Genomic DNA, 25,353 nt, shown 5'->3' with positions numbered 1-25,353 from the left:
AATAAACAACAACAACAACAACAACAACAACAACAATTTATTTATACCCTACCCATCTGGCTGAGTTTCCCCAGCCACTCTGGGCGGGTCCCAATCGAGTGTTAAAAACAATACAGTGGTACCTTGGGTTACAGACGCTTCAGGTTACAGATGCTTCAGGTTACAGACTCTGCTAACCCAGAAATAGTACCTCGGGTTAAGAACTTTGCTTCAGGATGAGAACAGAAATCGTACGGTGGCAGCGGGAGGCCCCATTAGCTAAAGTGGTACCTCAGGTTAAGAACAGTTTCAGGCTAAGAACGGACCTCCAGAACGAATTAAGTTCTTAACCCGAGGTACCACTGTACAGCACTAAATATTAAAAACTTCCCTAAACAGGGCTGCCTTCAGATGTCTTTTAAAAATAGGATAGCTGCTTATTTCCTTGACATCTGATGGGAGGATGTTCCACAGGGTGGGAGCCACTACCGAGCAGGCCCTCTGTCTGGTTCCCTGTAACCTCACTTCTCGCAGTGAGGGAACCGCCAGAAGGCCCTCGGCACTGGATTTCAGTGTCCGGGCCGAACGATGGGTGTGGAGACACTCCTTCAGGTATACAGGACTGAGGTCGTTTAGGGCTTTAAAGGTTAGCACCAACACTTTGAATTGTGCTCAGAAACGTACTGGGAGTCAATGCAGATCTCTCAGGACTGGTGTTATATGGTCTCGGCTGGGATCCTGGGACCTGGGTTGTGGGCGCCAAAACAGAATGTCTAGTCACCATTTGGGGGGGCAGGGTCGGCAACATTTTTTATTTATTATTTTGATAAGCATGAACTAATATGCAGTTCACATAAGAGACACATTGTTACTATCACATTTTTAGCAGAAATTGTTAATACATAAGCGTAATTTGGTGTTTACAGTAAAAACATTGGCACCATACTTCAGTGTTCAAAACACTCTACTCTTTATTGTTAAACTCCTTAACATGTTGTCTAACTTTAACGTATACTCGGAGGCTTCAAAGCACATACATTTCAGTAATCCTTGAGTTTCAGCCAGGCACAAAAAAATGGCACCCAGGCTTTTAGAGATGCTCGCGAACGGAGAATCTTTAGGCGCAAAGTGCACCTGGCACCCTGCTAATTTCAAACCCTGTCTGGCAGGCCGGAAGCCTGGTTGGGCAAGTGGGGTTGGTTGGCTGGCATCCGCCTGTCTCGGAAGATAATGGAAGAGTGCGTCTTTGGGGGTGAAGTCAAACCATCAGAGAGTTACAGCACCTGCTGTGGCTGTAGAGACCGATATGGGAGAGACATGTTTTGTTGCAGCTGGGGCAGATGAAGGCATCCATTTGTGCTGCTGCAGATGCACTGCTGTGGATACATGACCTGGCAGATTGTCTCTAGGTGTTGCGGTCGTCTGCAAGGGATTCCCACGCGGCGGTGTTAATGTTGTCAGCTTTCATGCCATGTTTGCAGACATCTCTGTAACACAGTTGGTCTGCCAACGGGCCTGCTGAGTGAATCCAGCTCCCCGGGGAGCGTATCCTTGGGGATCGTGCCATCTTCCATTCGGTGGACATGGCCAAGCCGGCGTAGACGTTGCTGAGTCAAAACATATTTGGAGCGAGGTGTTTGTCAATTTGTGACTGTAATTTTAAACCTCTTTTGAACCTCCGAGCTGCTGATTTGCAAAAGGAATGTCACCAGCTGCGTGTTTTTGTGTGAAAATCAGATTATTATTTAAGTGTAAAATAGGAGCTTAACTGTACCTCAGAATACATGTTTTGCTCTCAGTCCAAAATCCATGCCAAGTTCTTTTGCTCACTTGCAATGATAGATAGTTGGGTCTTGCACCAATACCTTAAAAAGCAACAATTTGAATATAATGTCAAGCATAGACTCATGTTTTAATATCTGAAGGTGGAAATTCAGCTGAAGGGGAGATTTAAAGCTGAGAAGCGATGGGTGGGGAAAGTATTTAGCACCCCTGGCCTTACCCACTGTCAGTCTGCTCCATATTGCTCTCTGTCAACGCTGCTTTTCTAGAAGGATTGGGATTTGCTTACCCTCATTTTGCGTATGGTGCCAGCTTGCTGCCATGATTTGGCGCTAAAGTGGCTGTAGCTAAAACAGTTCTAAAACTTGCAGTGTACCTAGAAAAGAGGACATCAGTGAACGCTTCCCCATAAGTTGCTGGTAGAATTCACCACAGCAAATTCTTCAGAAAATGGAGATAATATCCTTAGAGATTATCCTGTGCGAAGAGTATTTCACATGCAAATTGTTAAGTTGGTGTTCCAGCTGATGATTTTTCTGGGGAGATCAAATTGATTCATTTGCGCTCTGTGAGCAATGTAGTTCTGTTTCATTCATACGTTTTCATTAACACAATTTCTCTGTGTCATTCCCCTTAGACAATCTGCTTCATATTGACTCGTCATCATTCCGGGATAGTGGTGTCTGCGGGGCTCTTTGCTGACATTGACATGGTAGAGAAGATTTAAAATTGGGTAACTGGTCCTCTTCAGATAGATTAGAACTAAAACTTTTATCTTCTTCGTTGACTTTGAAACTCATTTTTAACTTTTTTTTGTGTGGTGGTGGGGGGTCTTGTTTCAGCTGATGTTCACAAGGAAAAGAGTCACGTGATGTATGAAGGCAAACACATACACTTTTCTGAGGTTGACAATAAGCCGTTGTGCTCGTACAGCCCCAAACTCTGCAAGCAGAGGCGACTTAACGGCTACGCCTTCTGTATCAGGCACGTTCTGGAGGATAAGACTGCTCCCTTCAAGCAATGTGAATATGTGGCAAAGTACAATAGCCAGCGCTGCACCAACCCCATCCCCAAATCTGAGGACCGTAGGTAAGTAATGGGAGCCCAGTTTTGAAAACAGCAGCATCAGTGACAATCTCTGTGGTGGCTTGAAGCATGGTTTGGAGGAACATGATAGAAGCTCAGCAGGTCAACATCTGGTCAACTGTTTGAATGGGAGACCACTTGCATCCCCCTTCACTGCCTCATTTTATCACCTTGGGTGGCGTACGATTAAGTTGTTGTGTGTGCAGAATAAGGTCCATTCTCACAGTGAGACTTTCCCCCTCTCCCTCCCCCCCCAAATCTTTGGAGCGTTGAGAAAAACCCAGAATAGTTTTAATAATAATAATAATAATAATAATAATAATAATAATAATAATAATAATAATAATAATAATAATAATAAATTTTTATTTATACCCCGCCCTTACCAGCCAAAAACCGGGCTCAGGGCGGCTAACACTAATTAAAATCACAGCAAAAACATAAAAACAATCAATTTAAAATACAGATTAAAATACAAATGTAAAAATTCAAAATTAAAACTACAGTCTCATTTCCAAATAGCCCACCAATAAGAGAATGAAGCATAAAGATCAAACAGAAACCAACCCAAAGGCCAGGTGGAACAGCTCCGTCTTGCAGGCCCTGCGGAAAGATGCCAAATCCTGCAGGGCCCTGGTCTCTTGTGATAGACTGTTCCACCAAGTTGGTGCCAATACCGAGAAAGCCCTGGCCCTAGCTGAGGCACTGGGGATGCACTGGGGAATAAGGGGGAAAGGGAGTCCCATTGCATGTGCAGACCCTGGACATAAATGTTGAAATCCACCCCCTGTTTCTAAATTATCCTTCACCATATGATCCCAGCCGATCAGGGATCACGTGCGAATTTGATAATGTCATGCTGTGCCACAATCAGATGTGTTTACATGGCAACATCACTGAGGGCAATTGACCATATTGTTCTTGCTAAAGAGGATGGAAAGGAATACGTCCCTTGTTGCTAAGACAACTATATCAGGGCACTGCTGTGTTTGGTGTGCCGGATGTGAAAGTGGGCAAGTACCACATCTCCACTAGTTTGTGCAGAAGAGAGAATTAAGTGGTTTTTTTTTTTTTAAGTGCTTGGATATCACCCGATGAAATCTTTAGAAACAGGGCCTCTCTGTAGAGCAGGCACCCCCAAACTCAGCCCTCCAGATGTTTTGGGACTACAACTCCCACCATCCCTAGCTAACAGGACCTGTGGTCAGGCATGATGGGAGTTGTAGTCCCAAAACATCTGGAGGGCCGAGTTTGGGGGTGCCTGCTGTAGAGTGTCTATAGGGTGAAACTATAGCACAACCCTTCATATCTCATTGCTCCTCATGAATAGGAGCAGAATAACTTATGCAGACTGAGGCAATATTTGCCCAGTTGGTCCATTTGCATAACTTGTGAGGCAGAGTGCCACAAGTTTTGACAGTGAGCCAACATTAATAAAAGTGACTTTGGAAATCGCTGGAGAAACGCTGCTTGCCGAACACACCGTGGTTTCTGCAGACACCTGGCAGCAGTTCTTCTGATATGACATTGCAGGTTGTCAAATTGAAGGAATTTTGCTCCCAAGTCTTGCCTTCCTAGGGTTGTATCCAGGTGTGGCCCTCTAGTGATGGAAGTGCTCTCTGGTCCCATGGAAGTTCCCATGAATAAAATGGGAGGAAATGATTTTCACTGTTTCCTCTTTTATCCAGCAGCCCTCTGTGCCACCTATTAGGCTGTTCCAAAGCAGGTTCCCCCCTCCCCACTATACCTTGCTGTTCAGATTATTCTTTAGTTAGCAGCGAATACTTTGGGCTTTGAATTAGCATAATTTGCCAGTTTTTTTCTGGGGAGGCTGATACGGTAGGCAGTAGGAACACTTTGTTGTGGCTCACAAGATGAAGTGTATAACTTTCTAACGTGTGTGTTTTGGGAAGGCAAGGGAAGTTAACTAGGTGTGAAACATCATGTCACAACATTGGAAAATGCAGGACTGCAAGAAGAAAGCAGCACAAGCGTATCAGTTTAACACATTAAAGAGGCAGACTGTGGACAACTTATTCATAACTGGAGGTGTATAAAAAGACGGGTTTTTTCCTCTTCAGAGTTACTTTTCCTTAAGATTTGTAATTGAAGCGGGGGCTGCCTAATCAAAAGGATTCAAAAGAAACACAGTATTAAATAAATGAATTATATCTGCAAGCCAGAACCCTAAATTCTGAAATTGGGAAATCTGAATTCTGCAAGTCCCCAGTTAGCATCAGTATTAAGCTGTTTTTAATACAGTATTGAACTTTAAATTGCACCTTCTGCTGAAAATTGGAATGAGGTGAGGGCAGTGTGTAATCTGTTCATTTATTCAACAAGATTTATATACCGCTTAATGGACCCCAACCTCCAAGTGGTTTACTTAAAACAATATAAAATGTATATTTAAACTACCAGTAAAATAAAATGTTAAAAATAAACTGACATAAAATGTATTGAAGCATATATAAAATCGGCATTTTTCTCAAGGAATATGCACAATGAAATTTACATATTAAAAATACGTTTGGGGGCATGCTTGCCTAACCAAAAAAAAAAAAAAGTTTTTAGTGGGTGCTGAACGCAGCACAGCTAATATACCTGCCTAATATTAATGTGTGTCACCATTCAGTGTTCCACAGTGATGATTATAACAACAACCCACCTTCCATCCAAGGCTGGCTGGAGTGCATAGGTTATCCACTTTTTATCTTCTCAACAGCTGTGCGTGGAAGCTTAGGCTGAAAGAGGGTAGTCCAAAGACACCCAGGGAGTTTCTTAACTGAGTGAGGATTTAAACCCTGGGTCTTCCTGTTCCTAAGTCCAATATTTCTAGGTTTAAAATTGTTTGCCTCAAGCCAAAAAACGTATTCCCTCTTTGCTCCTTGACTTCATAATTCTCAAAGAAAAAAGCCACCCACTCTTGTTCTTTCTTAAACCATTTTCTATCACTTGGGCTACTAATAAATTTTCTGCTTTGCATCCTTTTCAAGCATAAGATTGAAGTGTTAGGGATGCAAGCTTTTCACAGAAACGTGTAGAACCTAACACAGTTATTTTTATTAGGGTAAGAAAAGAGATTGTCTTGAAAGATATCTGCTGTGCTCATATGTCACAGTTTTTCCATATATGGTCTCCCTTGAAACGCAGACTGTAATTCTGCAAATGTTCTGATGTGCAGTTAAATTGGAAGTACATCATATCTATAGTTATAATATAATAATATCTTTATTTTTGAAAGCTTATAATTGGCTATGAGATATTCATTTAAACGTTCTCCATTGAGGTTTCTCACAAAAAAATTATACTTATGCCATTTAAGCTACTTTCTCACAAATTCTAGTTTTTTAACCCTTGGTTTCTAGTTTCACCATGCTTAAGAGCTGGCGAGGAGAAAATAATTCTGATGGTCTTGCTTCTCAAAGGTACTGCAACAGTCACCTGCAGGTACTTGGCTTTTTACCGAAAAAGGAGAGGAAGAAAAAGAATGACCCCGTCGAGGAGGTAAAAGTTCGGCACCAGATGGATTCTGTGGCCTTCAGCCTGACAGTTCCTCCACTGGCCTTGAAGATGCCCAATGGACTAGACGGGATGTCTCTCTCTCCACCGGGTGCCAGGCTTCCTCTCCACTACTTGGAAGCAGAACTGGAAGACCCCTTTGCTTTCAACGAGGAAGATGAAGATCTCAAGAAAGGGGCAACGGTGAAGAAGAAGCTGCAGAGCAAATTAGCCCAGAACCGGCAGCGCCAGAGAGAAACAGAGATTCTGAAAGTTCGCCAAGAGCACTTTAGCCCTCTTCCTGCACCTTTGCAGCAGCAGCAGCAGCAGCACTCCCATCTCTCGCCATTACCAACTTCTCTAAAGCCAGCAGGGCTACCGCAGGGCTTAGTCTGCAAGTCACCTCAACCTCAGAACACCAGCCTACCAGTGCAGGGAGTGGCTCCCACCACGTACACTATAGCACAAGCCAGGCAGCTGTCTAACAAAAGGCAGCTGCCTCCCCTGCACCCTACTAGGGCTCCTGGCCCAGACCCACCCGGGGTGGACAGGATCCTTATGAAAGCCACAGCCTTCTCTCCGCACTCATCCTGTATGAGCCGGCTACAGAGACTGGTGAAACTGTGCACTCAGAAACAGCAGCTGGATGCTGATCTGTTTCCGCATTTAGGTAAGTGGAGAATTAATGGTACCCGAATGTTTTGATCATTCAGTCCAGTAAATTTGCCGTAGATTGGTAACAGTGTGCAGGGGAAGTACTTGAGTCAACTGTATCCTTGCAAGTGTGTGCTTTTTAATGCAAAAGGTCAAACTAGGCCATGGGCAGGTGTTTCTGCATCCTGCCTCACAGCTAAGTCCTGTAAAATTGAGCTCGTTAACTACTACTAAAATCCCATGGTTTGTCATTTTGTTTTCAAGGACACGAAGAAAGGGAGCCTGGCTGTAAGTCCAGAGGACCAGTTCTAGCTTTTGCCATGCACATAAACAAGGAATTTAGGATGTTCAGATTGTTAGTATGGTATAAACATTTGTGGTTAGGCAATCCCAAGTAGCAGAAAGTGGCAATTATGGATATATAATGGACAAAAAACGATGAAGCAACATTGCAGTATACTCTACCACGTATTGTGCCCCATTGACTGTGTTGCCTTCATCCTTATACAGACCCCTCTAACCAGATTATCTTCATATGCTTCACTGTTCACTGACCTGTGGCCAGAATTTAGCCAGAGCACATTACTCTGTTCCACCTCAGATGTGGACCTTTGATCCCCATGCCCCACAGTGACTTGAGTATATCTGTGCTAGTAAGCCTAATCACAAAAGCCCAGGATTTGGTGCCAGGGAAGAAGGGGCATAGCTAGACTTGCAGGGCAGTGGTAATTAAGACTACCATAGAATCATAGGGTTGGAAGGGACTACAAGGCTCATCTAGGCCAACCCTCTGCAATGCAGGAGTCTCAGCTAAAGTATCCAAGACAGATGTCCATCCAACCTCTGCATAAAAATCTCCAAGGAAGGAGAGTCCACAACCTCCCGAGGGAGACCATTCCACTGTTGAACAGTTCTTACCGTCAGAAAGTTCTTCCTGATGTTTAGTCAGAATTTCTTTTCTTGTAACTTGACTCCATGGGTTCAGGTCCTACCCTCCAGAGCAGGAGAAAACAAGCTTGCTACATCTTCCATGTGACAGCCATTTAGGCATATGTGAGAAAAACAACCCTTGTTGTTGTTTAGTCATTTAGTCGTGTCCGACACTTCGTGACCCCGTGGACCAGGCACTCCTATCTTCCACTGCCTCCCGCAGTTTGGTCAGACTCATGTTAGTAGCTTCGAGAACACTGTCCAACCTTCTTGTCCTCTGTCGCCCCCTTCTCCTTGTGCCCTCCTTCTTTCCCAACATCAGGGTCTTTTCCAGGGAGTCTTCTCTTCTCATGAGGTGGCCAAAGTATTGGAGCCTCAGCTTCAGGATCTGTCCTTCCAGTGAGCTCTCAGGCCTGAATTTCCTTAAGAATGGATAGGTTTGCTCTTCTTGCAGTCCACGGGACTCTCAAGAGTCTCCTCCAGCACCATAATTTAAAAGCATCAATTCTTCAGCAATCAGCCTTCTTTATGGTCCAGCTCTCACTTCCATACATTACTACTGGGAAAACCATAGCTTTAACCGGACCTTTGTCGGCAAGGTGATGTCTCTGCTTTTTAAGATGCTGTCTAGGTTTGTCATTGCTTTTCTCCCAAGAAACAGGCGTCTTCTAATTTCGTGACTGCTGTCACCATCTTCAGTGATCATGGAACCCAAGAAAGTAAAATCTCTCACTGCCTCCATTTCTTCCCCTTCTGTTTGCCAGGAGGTGATGGGACCAGTGGCCTTGATCTTAGTTTTTTTTTATTTTGAGCTTCAACCTACATGTGGCCATATAACCTTGATGGGGTGGGGTGAGATGGCAGCTGTTTGGGGAACTTCCATATGCGTGGTACATATTTTCTCTTTTTGTTCTCATGAGATTCATGATGAGGCCCTCTGTTGTGCTATCACAACAGTGCTTTTTATTAGACTACTTTATTTGTTTACTTCCTTTCATGCTTTTCCAGGGTTGGACTGGTCTGAAGACAGTGGAGAAGAATTGGAAGAACTGGAACAAACCTCGCCATACCAGGTTGCATGGTCTATTCGGGAAGCCCTCAGATATGACAGGAATGAGTAAGTGCATACAACTCAGAACAGAAGGTTGAGTAACTAAGTGCAGAATATGAAATAATACAGAGATCAGGCTGTTTTTTGAACTGTCACCTGCAGGCGAGGGTAGGTACAGTGGAAGAGGGTATTCAGAGAGACTTGGGTTTGTGTCCCCAACCAAAGCTTTCTGTCTGTAAGCAGAATGGAGGTCTACTTGTGCCACTTGACTTCACCGTCCTCTCTTCTACCTTGAACATCCTCCAAAATCTTCTCTGGAGCATTGGGGGCCCTCTGGCGCAGGTTTTGGGGGCACACAGTGGGTTGCAGGTGAGATGAGAGGATGGTGAAGTCCCATGGCGTAAGAGGAAGTTTATTCATGCGGTGAATTCTTATCCCAAACATTTTAGAAATGGCTGGTGAACTTTGTCCATTGAACCTGAAAAAAAGATGCGTATAACATAGAAACAGAGGCCGTAATCAGAATAACAAAACTTGATCAGTGATCTTGTCCTTGGTGGAGGTGTTTGCTTTTCCTATCTCAAAAGCATCATTTTATAGCCCATTCCTAGGAGCAGCTGCCATGGCAAAACAATATAGAATTGGTCACAAGAACTGCTGTGTCGCATGGTATCACAGTTTGTGGTATTTCACTAGTATGGCCATTGCACCACCACAACAGTTTGTTCATAGTGGAAGGGGGTACTGTTTCATTTATTTTCTGTATTCCCCATCAGTTCTGTAATTCCTAAGGTATATTTACAATAATTACAATTTTTATAGTGACAATAAAAAAATAAGTGCTTAGATCCTATTCTCCCATCAGCAGAACTCTTGCTTACAGGATGCTCCTGCTGGTGGGAGGAAGGGGGAGTCAAATTTCTTCCCCTTGACTCCTTCCCCCTGGGAATTTGCTCCAGGGGGAGGGGAAACCCTTTGGAAAAGCATGACAGGTGGTGCTCAATCTGCAGGGGAAAGGGGGAGCTGAGCCCTTCCATATATGGAGGGACAACTCTGGATCCAAGCCAAAATTAATCACAAATTCAGTAAAACACCCCAGTTAAATCATGAAGGGTGGAAGCAGCAATAAAATCAGACGGTAAAACTTTTCAAATAGTAGAAGCCTGAGAAAATAGAAAGACATTAGTGTGGACTCAAGTGTGGGCTAGATTGTCAGAGGGGATATTTTCATAATTGGGGTGCCGCAGCCTTCTCCCTAGTTGCCAGCCAATATGTGTGTGGGGAAACCATCCAAAAATGAATGCAGAGCTCAGGGAGGTTGATGTGCAAACAGACATTTCTTCATGTACTCGGGACTTGCGCTGTACAGACAATATAGCAGTAGTGCATGTTTGCATAATGATGACTTGTATCATCTGCTTTTCCCTCCCCACGCAATCTCACAGGCCAGATGACGATGCTGACGCCAGCGGCAGGAGCTCCCGCATTTCCCAACTTTGCACTTACTTTCAGCAGAAATACAAGCACCTCTGCCGCCTGGAGCGGGCAGAATCTCGCCAGAGGAAATGCCAACATACATTCCGGAAAGCCTTGCTGCGGGCAGCCAGCCGAGAGCCGGAGTGCGCTGGGCAGCTGATACGAGAACTCCGAAGAGCTTCGTGTACTCGGAACAGGTGAGGGACCACCCACACCTGGCAGTACAGCACGCAAATTATATCCCAGGCTTTTCCATTATTTTGGTGATAATCTTCTTGGGTGTCCTTCTGTTTCAGCACAAGCCAAGTGAAGCAGAGGGACGTGTCACCATGTAGAGGGACAACAAAGGGCGAACCATGCACCAACAAGGCTCTTCCGTTCACTAAACATTGTTTTCAACGTATCTTTTTCACTGTGTCGCTGTTCCTTTTGTGGGCTAAAAACGTAATACAGTCGTACCCTGGTTGTCAAACTTAATCCGTTCTGGGAGTCCGTTCGGCTCCCGGAACAGCTTGAAAACCAAGGCACAGCTTCCAATTGGCTGCAGGACGTTCGGCTTCCGAAAAATGTTAGCAAACCGGAACACTCACTTCCGGGTTTTACCCGGCGTTTGGGAGCCAAAACGTCTTGAGTACCAAGGTGTTCAACAACCAAGGTACGAGTATACAGTGGTACCCCGTGTTATGTACGCGAGCCGTTCTGGGTCGTGCTACGTAACCCGGGCGTACATAACGCAAAGAAAAAGAAACAACCTGGAAGTTCATGGGTTTTTGCGCTTCTGCGCATGTACGAAGTGCACAAAATGCTTCTGTGCTTGCACACGTTCCGCGGAGGACTTCCGGGTTGCGGAGGTGCGTAACCCGAATGTACGCAACACGGAGCGTACGCAATACGAGGTAGTTTACTTCTGGCCATCTCCCATTTCCAACAAGTATTTCTGGGGGCACTCCTGCTAGCTTCTCTGCATGGTGCTTCTTTTCAAGCTAGCAGTGTATGGGAGAGACTTGGGAAATCCATTCTTAAGGCTGTGCAGTTGTGTCAGCTCTGAAGCAGCAGAGGCACCCTGAAACAAAGGTAGAATCCAGGGGCCTAGCCAGCATTTGAATCTGTCCTCACTTCGAATCACTGGCAATCAGGTCAGAATTGTTTGGTTAGGGCTATGGTGCACCTTCAGGGTGGAGGAACAAGCAGCTTTCTAGAAATGCCCCTGTACTGGACACATGCAGCTGGCATTGCCCTGTGTGAGGTTGGTTTGTCAGTTTCCACAGAAAGTCTGAATTATCTTATAGCTTAAATTGCTATAAAGGTTTCAGCAGGGTGTGAAATCTGCACTGTGAGGTAGTACAATGACCTAGAATGAATAAGAGATGAAAGACCTATAATTCTGCAGTATCGACAGAAGAGGCAGAGATCAGGGAGAATGAAAGTCCTTATGTTGGAAGCGCTTACAATGGGCACAAGTACGTGAAATTGCAGGAGCAAAGAAAGGAAAGTTTCCAAATGCAGCAAGCTCGGAATTTTAATGGGTTTTCTCTTTCCCATTCCTCCCTCAACTTCAAAATTCACTTAAATCTCTTGCAGCTCCCCCCCTCTATCCCTTCCTAATTGCAACTTTAGCCTTAATTTTAAGGTTCCTCTAAGGCATTGAGGAAGAACTGAGAATTATAAAGGGATCAATGAAAGGACTTTTGTAGACATGACTGACATATCTTATCTGGCAGCCACCACACAAGGCCGCTGAGCTCACAGCCAGGAAGCTCCATTTGTAATGAGCCAGCACTGCCACAAGGAGGCAGCATAGGCCGATACATCAGCCTTTGCTTGAGCTGCCATAGAGATTATTCATTAGCGCTTCTCTCCTAAATCAATGCCCCGTGTTTATCCCACCAAGGAGTCCCTAGATATGTTGCTCCCTGTATACCTGCAATAATGATCATTCCCTTCTTCACATTGGCTCCGTCCAGGCGTTGCTCTCATAAAGCCACGCCTTTAGTCCCACACCCGACATTGTGTCTTTTTTCTCCCAGTAGCCAAGCGTTGTGCTTGGTTGTGTGAAGAGAAAAAAAACAAGGCAGAGGTTTCTGTTCATGGTGAGCAGAGGTGTCTGCATGTTCAGGACACCTGATTGTGCTGCTGACCAGAACATGCAGAGCCCCTACGTGGGAGCAGGAGCTTGTGCATTGGTCTTCCTCATCACAAAGTTGCACACAGCTGTTGAAAGAAAAATATGCAGCATCAGAGGTAGGGCCGAAAGCTCAGCCTCGCTCTCCACTCTCCCCACTCCTGCCCTGTGTGAGTGACTAGGGCCGTGACTACTTCTTAAAGAGTTGGAAGGAGAACCAGGAACCTTGCAGCAGCTGCTGGGCTACAACGGCCACCATCCCTGACCATTGGCCATTCTAGAATTTCTTTTTTTTTTTTTAATAAAGAATTTATTGGTATTTAGAGAAAATACAAAAAAAGAAGCAGAAAAAATACATACAAAATACAAACTACAAAATACAAAACAAAACAAAACAAAAAATACTTATACAAAACATAAAACACATCTAAAACAACAAAACACCTATTTAACTATTTAATCTTATTTAAATTGTTACTTGGGGGACTTCCTCACGTTCTCTCTTCTGCGTTCATTTCAAATATACTGTAGTAACTTTGTAACTACTTTAACAACTAATCTTACTCCTTATCTATCATCTTATGTCTATCACCTTATTCTTAACAAAAATACAGAAAATGAAAAAACACTCACAATTATATCTTATGTCCTATTTTAAACTCACATTTTAATGCTATCGCCTATAATGTCCACTGATTTCAATTTCAAATATCTAACTTTTCACGTCGTTTCAAATACTCTTTAAATTTCTTCCAATCTTCTTGCACCTTCTCCTCCCTCTGGTCTCGGAGTTTCGCGGTCAGTTCTGCGAGTTCCATATACTCAATCAACTTCATCTGCCAGTCTTCCACTGTTGGTAGTTCTTCAGTTTTCCAGTTTTTAGCAATTAAAATCCTTGCAGCTGTTGTGGCATACATAAAAAATATTCTGTCTTTGTTGGGGATCTCATGGTTGGTCATGCCCAGCAGAAAGGCCTCTGGTTTCTTAGTAAATGGGTTTTTCAACACTTTTTAAAGTTCATGGCCATTCTAGAATTTCAACAATGTAAGGCCATAGGTGCCCCACCAATGCCTTAAGTCAGCCTTTCTCAGCTTTGGGTCTACAGATGTCATTGGACTACAACTCTCAGCATCCCTGACCACTGGTCCTGCTAGCTAGGGGTGATAGGAATTGTAGTCCAACAACATCTGGGGACCCAAGGTTGAGAAAGGCTGCCTTAAGCAGAAAGTCGTTCTCAATGGCGGGAACGATGGTGGTGAATAAACACAGGGAGAAAGCAAGTGAAGTGGCTGTCTCAGGAAACTGCATCATGTAAACTTTCATGTTGAAGGAAAATGCCTACTGCTGATTTAGGGAGGGGAGGAATAGTTGAGAGAGAGACTAAAATGCATTGAGTTTATATATCTCTTCTGAACAAAATAATTTTGAATCAGGATTCACTGTATTGGCTTCCTCTGTGCGTCATCTGTCAAAAAGGCAGGAAGAAATTTACAATTTTTATGTCCTCTCATGTGGATGACAGAAATCCTCTTTTTAATATTTGTGTATGGATTCTCATCAGTTGGTTAGAAAGCAAATCTATTGATTGCATTGTCCCAAAAATCACAGTATTGATTAAGAATCTGCAGGAAACAAGACACACAAACTCATTAGCAAAATAGCTGCTTCCATAAACCCATCTTAATAAATTATCAAATCATTAGTAATTCTGCTTGATGGCAGTTTGGGGTTTTTTGTTTTTTTGTTTTTTTGCTTTTAACTGTTGACTTCGCATCTTCTGTGAATGACATTTAAGGAATTGCTCCAAAGTGAGATTTTAGTTGGGGATAGAATTCAAGGTTCTGTATCATACTCTCTCCGCGTAAATCATGCAGTCTCCTGCCCCTCCTTTGTGTGTTATTCCTGACGACAGAGATACCCAGATATCCTCTTGAACCGGTCTCAGCAGCTTTTCTCAAGCTGCACAGCCAAGTTTGCCGACGGACAGCAATGCTCTGTGCCAGTTTTCGACATTACGCACCAGACACCCTTGTGTGAAGAACACGCCAAAAAAATGGTAAGTATATTTGCTAGTCAGAATACTTGGAAGAACAGCGGCAGCAGTATTTTCCAGCAAGCCGGGGGATGACATCAGCATGCAGCTTTCGCTTCTGCCCCCTTCAGAAAGCTGTAAGGTGAGCTCTGATGATAACCCAAAAAAAAAAATTGCTATATCAGCAGCCTTTTTTGACTGAACTCATCTAAAGGATTATGGGGAAATGTTTCAAAGACCCTCCTTCGCTCATCCTATGCAAGCTTACGTGGAACAGAGTCTCCCTGAATTTAACAGTCCCAGTTAAGGGTGCATAGGATTGCATTGAAGAATGCTGTCTGTCCGCTCTTGTGACTCCGTCATGTCTACCGTGAGAACATAGAGGGACTGTTGGCGATATCCAACTAATTTGTTCCACCAGCACAAGGATTTCAGCTTGCACTGTAGAACTTCTCTCTCTCCCCCCCAATTCTTATTCATGACCCTGGGGAGCCCCCAGGCAGATTCAGGGTGTACACAGTGGGAGAAGACTGGGTAGGGGCGGTTCTGTTGCACAAGCAGAAATCCTTGCACTGATGGAACAAGTTAGTTGGGATACCTCTCATAAGCTTATAGGTTATTCTCCTGGAACGCCTTGTCAAGGTGGAAACTTGAGCATTTCGATTTGTTCACACAGTTTATTTTGGCCCGTTACGTCGGTCAGTGAAACGGAAGCTCTCCTCATTTTAACTTCTTTCCCCTGACAATCTCCAAACCGCCCCACAAAAGTTTGAACATTACCTTTCCCCTTTGCTAGGCACAAGAGTCATACACCATAGCCCTCAAGCTAATAACTGGCATCTGAATTTGGCTAATTCCCAGATGATACTCATTTTGTCACCAGGCAGTTTCTTACTGGCGCAAAGCTCAGTTTTTTGGCTGCCCTAAACTACGTGTGGGGATCTAGCCTGTGGGCCAGATTCAACCCATGGAAGCTCCCCGTCATACCTACTGTGTTTCCTCCTTGCCTCTCCCCACCATCAATAGGAGATTATCAAGCCTAAATGCAACACGGGGCATTTTCATGGAAGTCCAGTTGGCTCTACATATCTAACTTTGGCAAGAGGGGGAAGGTTAAGAGTGTGTGTGTGTTTGTGTGTTGTGGGCAAGTGTGCGGGTCCCTCCCCACCACCAGCTCTACCCACACTCACTTTCATTTTTGTCTTGCCCATGGAAGCTTGGCCACAGGGAATACAGCCCTTGGGAGCCACCCCGATGTGATCCACTTTGAAGATCCACCCCTTTTAATTATAGCACCTCGTGAAACCCTTGCAACATCAAGATGGCAAACGCCATCTACGGAAAATTACATTATCCCAAGGTTGTTAACTCATTTGGAAGTAATACCTTCTCGGTATTTTGCATTCGTGTGTGCAATTCTGTTCTTCCTGGTGACATAGCAATATCGAAAGCAACACGATGGCCATAAACAATTACAGTATAGAAAACTTTATGCAAAACATCAAAACTATCAAACTGAAGTCTCTGAAAAGTCGTTGAATAAGTCACAGTGAACAGCAGAGTTCAGAGTCAGACATCAGAATTGGACATTTGCTGATTATACAAAACTTTACCAGCTTGATCTCCGCCGGGTAAAGTCTGGCACCGTGACTTATTCAAGGACTTTCAGAGACTTCATTTTGACAGTTTTGATGTTTTGCATTATTCCATAAAGTTTTCTATACTGTAATTGTTTCTGGCCGTTGTGTTGCTTTCTATATTGCTGAGTCATATTTTACAACACGGGTTTGTTTGTTTACTTCCTGGTGACATGGCATTGTGATGCCCCATGTTGATTGTCCAAGCCGTTTTCAAAGAGAAGTGATTGACCATTTCTAGCCTTGAACTCTGATGAACATTCTTTCTGATTCAGTGCCATCCTAAACTTCCTGAAGGCCACATGTTATGATTTGAATTTGGAAATAGTTTGGTCTGAATGTGCTTTTGATTCTTTCCCGCCAGTGGCACAAAAGGCAGTACAGTTTGCTTAGCATCATGGTTCCCTGTTCAAGATGTCAGGCGTTGTCTATTCCGACTTGCATGCCATGGAGATGTTCACATTTTGGAATGGCAAGGAAAGAAAAGTGTTTCTCAATTCACTCTTGGTGTTTTCGATTCTCCTTCTAAAAAGGATAACTTCTTGAGAGGAGACAGCTCCCGCAAAGTCCAGCACCAGCAGCAGAGGAAACCCAGGAAAAAAACAAAGCCACCTGCTCTTACCAAAAAACACAAGAAAAAGAGAAGGCGAGGGCCACGACGTCCCCAAAAACCGATTCCTCCTGCTGTGCCCCAAGGAAACCTCAGTATGCCCACCAGCGTCTCACTGCCAATGGAGATCTCCCATATACGGTCAGAGCCCAGCTATGATTAATTCTCTAAGTTGACAGCCTAGTGTTGGAAAAGATAGGCCAAGTAAAGCAGTATTGGTCCAGATTCAGCTAAATAGTTGTGCTAACAAGAGCCAGAATGAGTGTCGCTCACACAACAGGGCTTTCCTCCTCTTGCACACCCCACCAAATTGGCTCTGCAGGATTGGGACCCCCCCCCCCCCGCAGAACAGCACATGGCGGGGAGGAGAAGGTATATAATTCTGTCTGGCAAGCAAAAACACTTGCGCTGATAGAATAATTGCCTTAGTTTGAATTCCAGCCATAGTCTACGCTACCTGTATGAGGAATAGGAAAACCATCTCTGATGTTCTGTACACACTTGCTTGAAAATCAGCCCACTTGAGGACAGTGGGTCTTACATGGCAAATAATCCTATGAATGTTTACTCTCACACATGTTCTGAGTTATGGCTAGAGGTAAGAGAGGGGGAAAGGTTGTGCGCACTCATTCTGCACACTTGCAGAGTGATCACTTGTTTGTTTTCCAATTTGCTCTGCATTGCTGCTTGGCCAGGTCCCCAGGGGGCATTTATCATGCCAACTTGTAAACATTTTTGGCCAGTCTTTATGACCTAATGTAATATACTTTGCTTCTGATGTAATGGCGCTTTTCACGCATTAGAGCTCTCTTCTGCCTTAATAAATTGACATACCAAGTAAGAAGACTTTTGCTCCAGAATGGTGCGTTTTTTACAGCCCTTAACTGCCTCAGATTATTGAAAAAGCCAAAATTGTGTTGAGGTGGCTGATTCATATCTTTCCTGAAGAGTCTGTGGAACAAATTAGTGTGAAAGAACGCAGCTTAAATGGCTCCTTTCTAGTATTTTAATAAGCCAGTCTAAATAGTGACTGAGCTGGAAGAACATTATGCAAGTCAGTGGATGTATTCACACTTGTCTGCAAACTGTGGTTTGAAGGAGGATTGTTTAAAAGTGGGTCTCCCAGACTTTTCACCCAGGGGGAAACTATATCCTGGGTTTCAAAAATGGAGATAGCAATTAATTCTTACGATCAAGAGATGTGTGTATGCATTTTCTAGGTCAACTCCCAGAACCTTGGGTCAGGCATCCTCCTTGGAACCAGTACTATCACTTAAGACCATTGGGGCCCTGGGATGGAGCTGTGCTTTCAGAGCAATGCAAGCGTTTCAAGGGCTCCCCTACAGCTGCCAGTGGAAGTGCAGGCTGAGTTGGGGAATCCCTGCAGATCATCACTTGCTGCTCATTTTAGCCAAAAGTGGATAAAGCGGGGGGAGGAATCCCTGCTCCCTGGGTTCTTTGTTTTCCAAAGAACGTTGAGGATTGGAAGCGTCCGATTTGTTTTTAAGTTTCAAGGCATGTTTAAGCCCCTCTTGCAGCCCGCTAGTGATATGACCGGCACACAGTTTGGAAGTCACATTTGTGCAGCGATCTCTTCTGTCATAGTATAGTGCTAGCGCGAGAGTAAGCATTCATAGGATTGTGTGCCATGCGTATTCTTGCACCAGCAAGAATATCCCGTACCATCTTTTGTGCAGAAAAGAGACAGGGCTGTACATAGATCGCAGTTGTAGCCATACCAGATCCTGGAGTAGCTTTATCTATGGCAGCTGCAACGGCTCCATACATTCAGAGTTGAGTTTGGCGAGGGAACAGCTTAAAAAACAAAAAGGGGCGGAGAAAGGGCATATGCATCCCAGAATAGATCACAGCCCGGCAAGGCGCCAGACCAAAGGGCGGGGGTGACTGTCTTCCCTGTTTTTGTAGGAGCCCTTCCACACCGGAGCTGAGTACAGATGAGCTGCCAGATGACATCGCCAATGAAATCACAGACATTCCACACGACCTCGAATTGAATCAGGAGGACTTCTCTGACGTCCTGCCACGGCTGCCTGACGACTTGCAAGACTTTGATTTCTTTGAAGGTACCTCCTCGCTCGCTTAAACGTAAAACTCAGTGCTTGCAGGAAATGGCAACATTTTTGGCATTCATTTCATTGTTCTTTTTTTAATTGTACAATTAAGGAAAATGCCGAAACGTGCAAGGATGAAAAACGATGGTTCAGATTGCTAGTCAAACTGTCAGTCAGGATTCTACGTGAGCATTTTAGGTGTCTCCAGATGACAAGTGATTGCCAACATGTGGGTCCTTTTGGACCAGGCAGAGGGAAGGGCATGAGGATGCACATTCGGGAACTGAGAACGGAGCCCCTGTGCGAAATGGTCTTCACCTGTACATTGTATTTCTGAATGTCAAGCAGATACTTTTCTTGTTTCAGTTGCTTCAATCCTATTTTGCAGAGAACTCAAAGGTGTGCAATTATTGCACGATCATATACCCTTAACGCTTTTCTATTCCACAGAGCCATTTGTGGAAAGGATTTAAAAAAATAAATTAAAAAAAAATACATAAATGTAAATACTATGTAGCTTTCAGTTTTGTGTTTGTCTAAGCACCAGAATTTGAACTTTGTTATTGGTTTTTGTATCTGTGGGGGAATTTTAAATGTTGCGAATTTGAAGAGACTTTCAATTTTATTTTATTTTATGCATTTGATGACTTGCAGCATGCCATGGCAGAAACAGACCCTGCTGTTGAGGCAAAATGAAGTGGTGTGAAAGTTCTGCCTTGGCAGCTCTTTCACACATGCAACTTGCCACTTGGTGCTGCAGTCATCAAGTGATCAACCTGTCTGGGTGATCATGACCTTGTTTGGTAGACATACACTCCAGCCACCCTATGACATGTAGGTTCATGCTAACAGGCTGGTAACACTTCCAGTGGGCTGGAAATAAATTCATGCACTCACATATAAAGTTAATTAAACAAATGAACGGCTAAAGGTCAAACTGGATGTTATACTATCCATGTAAATTACCAATTGCATGAATTGTTTTTGAAGTGGAATTGCCTGAGGTGCAATACTGGTCATGCCCTTGGGGACCCCTGTAAAGTGAACCTCCACCCTGGTGCAATTCACATTAAAAACCACCACCACCACAACAACAACACAATCATCCATGCAATTATGTGTGTGGTGTGAGGTCTAATTTGGCCATAAGTCTCCAGCGCGTTAAACCTCTTGGCAGCTTGTCTCCTAAGCCCTTACGTCGAATGCACCTACGAGAGGTATGCCAACTGCTTAACGTATTTTTAATTTAACGCAGGTAAAAATGGAGACCTCCTCCCTACGACCGAAGAGGCAGAGGAGCTGGAACGGGCCTTGCAGGCTGTGACTTCTCTTGAGTGCCTGAGTACTATAGGAGTGCTCACACAGACAGACGGTGTGCCGGTTCAAGAACTATCAGACAGAGGAATAGGGGTGTTCTCCACGGGTGCTGAAACTTCAGGAATTCAGTCCTTGAGCCGGGAAGTCAACGCGGATCTAGGTGAGCTGCTGAACGGGCGTATAGTGCATGACGAGAATTTCTCTAGCCTGGACCTGGATGATAGCTTGCTCCGCTCTGCTACCTTATCCAACCCACCTACGCCCCTGGCAGGGCAGATTCAGGGGCAATTCTCTGCCCCAGCCAACGTTGGCCTTACTTCTGCCACTCTGATCAGTCAGAGTGGGCTTGGGGAGAGAGCCTTCCCAGGACAATTTCAAGGACTTCACGATGGCAGCCATGCCTCCCAGAGGCCACACCCTGCCCAGCTGCTAAGCAAGGCAGACGACCTAATCACCTCACGACAGCAATACAGCAGTGACCATTCACACTCCTCACCCCACGGAAGCCATTACGACAGCGAGCATGTGCCGTCGCCCTACAGTGACCATATAACGTCCCCTCATGCCACCTCCTACTCTGGCGATAACTTGGCAGCTACGTTCTCCGCAGAGATGCCCATCATAGCACAGCACCTGCTCCCTTCGCAGCTGGAGGTGCCGCTCGGTGGTGTGGTGAACCCCAGAACTCACTGGGGGAGCCTCCCCGTCAGCCTCGGCGACCCTTCTCCGTTCAGCAACCTGCTCGGTGCCGATGGACACCTGCTCTCCACCTCCCTGTCCACGCCACCGAGCACATCGCACTCAGAGACCACGCAGCCTGCCTTCGCCACCGTGACCCCCAACAGCTCCAGCGTGCTCCCGGGGTTGCCGCAGACCAGTTTCAGCGGCATGGGCCCCGGGTCCTCTGAACTCATGGCCTCCACGTCCCCAAAGCAACAGCTCCCTCAGTTCAGCGCCGCCTTTGGCCACCAGCTGAGCTCCCACAGCGGCATCCCCAAGGACCTGCAGCCAAGCCACAGCTCCATAGCGCCTCCCACAGGCTTCACAGTGACAGGTGCCACAGCTACTAGTACCAATAATGCATCTGCTCCCTTCACCACCTCCAGCTGAGCTCGTCTGTCTGCAAATTTCAGGCAGGTGGGGGACCTTACGTTCCCTGTCAGCCCACCCTGGCCCACTTCTCTTTTCCTGATTTTTGTCATCTCCTTTTTAAAGACTTCGTTTAAATTTAAAACAAAACAAAAAAAAGAGGGGGCGCAAAGTCCTGATTCAGTGCAGACCAGGGTTTCCCCATTGCTCTGCTCTCTTGATCTTATGTGCTGGTTTCTGTATTGGTGCTCATTTACCCCTTTCAGATTTTGTTATACTTAGCCAGTTAAATATCCCAGATAAAAAGAATACAGCACAGATCCCGGATGTAACTGACCATAGATGAGGAATCTGTGACCCTCTAGGTGTCGCTACACTCGACTTCCCATAGTCCTTGACCACTGGCCATCCTGCCTGCTGCTGGTGCAAATTGGGAGGAGTACCCAGCCACTCTGGAGGGCCGCAGACTCCCTAGTCCTGCCTTAGACTGATAAATGAGAAGTTAGATCCAATGGACTCTAGACCCAAAAGTGAGATGATACCTCAAATATAACTAATGCAAGTTCCTAAGGCTCAAATCAGAGTATCCAGTCCCGTGAGCATCTGGGCAAGAGGTGAGGGGTTGATTTATTTCAAAGAATGCAAATGGCATGAAAGGGGGAATCAACCTTTTTGATTTGGTAACGGCACTGCAGACTTAAACCAACACCATAGTTCAATTGTTAATTCTGTCAGCTTAACACTGGGCTCTTAACCTCCTCTGTGAGTGCAGGAGTTTGTGTGTGTGTTTGTCTTTGTGTGTGTGTGCGTGTATTTGATGGGTAAATGACAGGTTGTCCCCCCCCCCTTTTCTTTCCTGTTCTGAAAGACCATCTTGAAACCAGCGACCGTTCATACTGCAAGCTAATTTGGTTTTTGAAATTGGGTTGAATGGAAGAAAGGATGAATTTGTAGGACATGAGATTGTACTTGTTGGGTTCAGAGTATCTATGACGGTGGGGAGTTTTAAATAAAATATATATATCATTGGTATGTAGAACAGAAAGCAGAACTGAGTACTGTAATTAATTGCAATGGGTGTACCTGCTCAGATAAAACATATGCTAATTCCTGAAGCTGATCAATTATTGCAATAGTGTTGTTGGGTTGGCATTTTCCAATGGAGCATTACTTTTAACATAGCCAAGTCTCAGCCGAAACTGGCAGAATTGTGTCATGGGCCCCTTTCCCCACTCAAACCAATGTGAGATCAGAACTGCTGAGTGATCTTACAAAGTTGTAGCCGTCTCCAGATTCTTGGTGCTTCTGGGGATTCCTACAGCAGCCGTGAGCCCTTACGGTGCTCCATAATACTTAGGGAACAAGTTAATAGAAAAAAAAGAAAGAAAAGTGCTGGCGTTCTCCTATCTCTAATCAGTGGTCTTGCTAATAAATACGTTTTCAAAGTCAGAGATTCTACTGTTATCACTTCATGCCCCCTGAAGATCTGCAGCAATCAAACTGTAAGGAGTTTGTCAGAATAAGGACTGCTCCCCCCCACAAAATGTTCTTTGTCAAGCAAGCTACAAGGTCTCTGCTCCACCCCACCCCCCTTAAACCGGGCTTGTAGCTGTGCTGATTCTCAAAAAAAAGTAGATTATGCCATTTATTCCTCATAAAGTCCAGTTCTGCTCAGTGGAGGCCAATCCTTGCAATCATTTCTTGTTTTCTGGAGTAGACACGGACGGAGCGGCCATCTACTCCTAAGAGCAGGGCTTCGTTATATTTTATGGTAAGAGGTTTGGACTGTACATAATTTCATCTACTTTTTATAATATATTTAAAAAGATACGAAGAGAGAGGAAGAAGGCGCACTCTAGTAGAGTATTTTAATTGGTCTTCTGTGGGGGAAGAAGAGGGAGCTCAACTTTCTCTCTGTGATTGAAGCAGTTGTTTCCTGTCTAGCTTTTCTATTCCGCTTTCAAATGGTGCTCCAGTGAGAATCTAGTACAGGCATCCTCCTTCTCCCAAACCTTTGGGCTGGGGAGGATTCCAGGAATTGCCTGTCTGAATCCCATAAATTTGAACTATTGCCTTCTTTTAAAAAGCTGTGCTTATTATTTTGAGAGGATCAGGGAGTTTGCCCCTGGAAATAAAAGTACATGTTGCTGGAAAACATTTTTATGCTTTTTAACCTTGTGAAATCCCTCCCTGCATTTGAAATTGAACTGTATAATAAACATCTAAGTGTGTTCCAAATTATATTTGTAATGTATCTGTTTTAAGCCAGTTAACGAGCTGAAGAAAAAGCTCCCTGCATTTTCTTTATTCTACTTTAGTGCACTATGTATTGTGAAATGATTTCCCCCCTCCAAAAAAAAACCCCCTGGCTTTTGTGCTAAATAGGAAAGGGGGGGGGAAGCCCCATTCAATTCCCCCCCCCCGTTTTGTTTCCAATCAAATTGAAAAAGTGATTAGCTCTCACAGGAAAGTGAATTGGTTTGGCAAACTACAAAACTCTTTATAAATTTATTTAAAATGCCATTTGGTGCTATATTATTCCAGTACCTGAAAATACGGCAGAATGATTGGGATCTGAAGACTAATGTCTTCTGGGCGTGTGAAAGGGCTTTTCAGCCCCCCCATGCCCGTTGTAGCCTCTTAAAAGTTTGGGGGACCTTCCAAGACCACATTCCATGCAGTTTGAGGGGTTGCTGCCAGAAGGCAAAATGCACAGGCTGGGAATGCAAAGCAGACCAGTTGCAAAATTTGCAGCAAAGCTTTCTGCTGCTTCTCAGCGATGTTCACAGCCTGTCTTTAAAAAGAAGTCAGCATGGTTCTGATCACATTCAGGGCAAAGTCCTGCATGCATAACTTAACACAAAGACACCAGTCTTCTGCATGTGACATACAGTCGTACCTCGGGTTACGTCCGCTTCGGGTTACGTATTTTTGGGTTACGTACTCCGGTAACCCGGAAGTGTTTTTCGGCGTGCGCGCAACCCGCGCATGTGCAGAAGCGGTCTGCACAGTTCGCGCATGCGCAAAGCGCAATTTTCGGGTTATGTACTTTTCGGGTTACGAACGGCACCCTGGAACCAAGTACGTAACCCGAGGTACCACTGTAGTGGGAAAATGCGCAAGGCTACAGCAGGTACACATCTAGGCGGAAGACAGGCTATAATCAAGTCAGGTTTGGAAGCGCGGGTCCCTGTTTTGATCTCACAGCAGGATTTTACGGTTTCCATATTTCCCTTAAGGAAACACCATGGTTCGTCTCAAAAGTGTCTTGCAGCAGATCCCGTTTCTCTATTGCATTTTCCTAACGCTGCTTACGTTACTAATACTTCCCTTTCAAAACATTGCCCTTGTGTTCTCTTGTAGTTAAATTATGGGCCACAAATGTACTGCATGGATAATTTCTTTATAATCTGTATTGTTAGAGGCTGGAACTTTCAAGGTTCCTAGCAAAATTTGGTTCATGACTTCTACTTTTATTTCCCATCTCTTGTCCTTGTGAATTCATTTTCTTTTAAGGAGTTTGATCGCATCTAGTGCCATGACATGATTTTCATTAATAGAGAACATGATGTTTCCATATGTGGTTAAGCAAGGTGGTGTGCGAGGATAAAATCCTCTGAAAAGTAATTTCCCTGTAAAGTAGGAATGTCCCTCGGGGACGTCATTTCAGAAAGTTTAATGAAATCGCTTGAAAAGAATGCCTGCTTAAAGTGTGGTGATGGTATGAAACCCCCCCCCCCAAAAAAATATTTATTCCAGGATGCTTAACTGTTTGTTGGTTCTCAATAAACCCTGCCTTATGAACAAAGACAAATAGTAACGTTTAACACACCTAGTGTTTGTGTAAGCTAGTATTTTATGCATTGAGAAAAGGAAAGAGGTAGAATCAGTGGTTCTCTCCTCTTGATATCCAGGTTGGAAAGTAAGAACTTATTAACTTGCTTTATTTTATGTCTGTTGTAAACGATCTGCTGCGTGAACCCTGTTGTTTTGGTTGTGTACATTGCAGCTTTCC

At 44.5% G+C, this 25,353-nt stretch overlaps 1 protein-coding gene across 2 annotated transcripts in view; it reads left to right on the top strand.

The window, feature by feature from the left end:
* The window catches only part of INO80D (INO80 complex subunit D), a 33,592-nt gene extending 10,013 nt beyond the window's left edge, over positions 1 to 23,579 (top strand). Inside the window, exons 2-11 of one of the 2 annotated variants that reach the window (XM_033170048.1) lie at positions 2,399 to 2,473; positions 2,604 to 2,850; positions 6,276 to 7,018; positions 8,941 to 9,049; positions 10,429 to 10,656; positions 10,756 to 10,859; positions 14,504 to 14,637; positions 16,784 to 17,001; positions 18,787 to 18,944; positions 20,188 to 23,579. In XM_033170048.1, coding sequence (XP_033025939.1) covers positions 2,633 to 2,850; positions 6,276 to 7,018; positions 8,941 to 9,049; positions 10,429 to 10,656; positions 10,756 to 10,859; positions 14,504 to 14,637; positions 16,784 to 17,001; positions 18,787 to 18,944; positions 20,188 to 21,359 — 3,084 coding nt within the window. In that variant the 5' untranslated portion in view covers positions 2,399 to 2,473; positions 2,604 to 2,632 and the 3' untranslated portion in view covers positions 21,360 to 23,579. Of the gene's footprint in view, positions 1 to 2,398; positions 2,495 to 2,603; positions 2,851 to 6,275; positions 7,019 to 8,940; positions 9,050 to 10,428; positions 10,657 to 10,755; positions 10,860 to 14,503; positions 14,638 to 16,783; positions 17,002 to 18,786; positions 18,945 to 20,187 lie in introns of both variants that reach the window. The other variant, XM_033170040.1, reaches the window with a different exon arrangement.
* Positions 23,580 to 25,353: the final 1,774 nt, after the last annotated feature.

This window comes from Lacerta agilis, chromosome 1 (assembly GCF_009819535.1).
Source record: "Lacerta agilis isolate rLacAgi1 chromosome 1, rLacAgi1.pri, whole genome shotgun sequence".
Classification (NCBI taxonomy): domain Eukaryota; kingdom Metazoa; phylum Chordata; class Lepidosauria; order Squamata; family Lacertidae; genus Lacerta; species Lacerta agilis.
The sequence above is the reverse complement of the archived record's forward strand: the minus strand, read 5'-3'. Positions and strand labels throughout refer to the sequence as shown.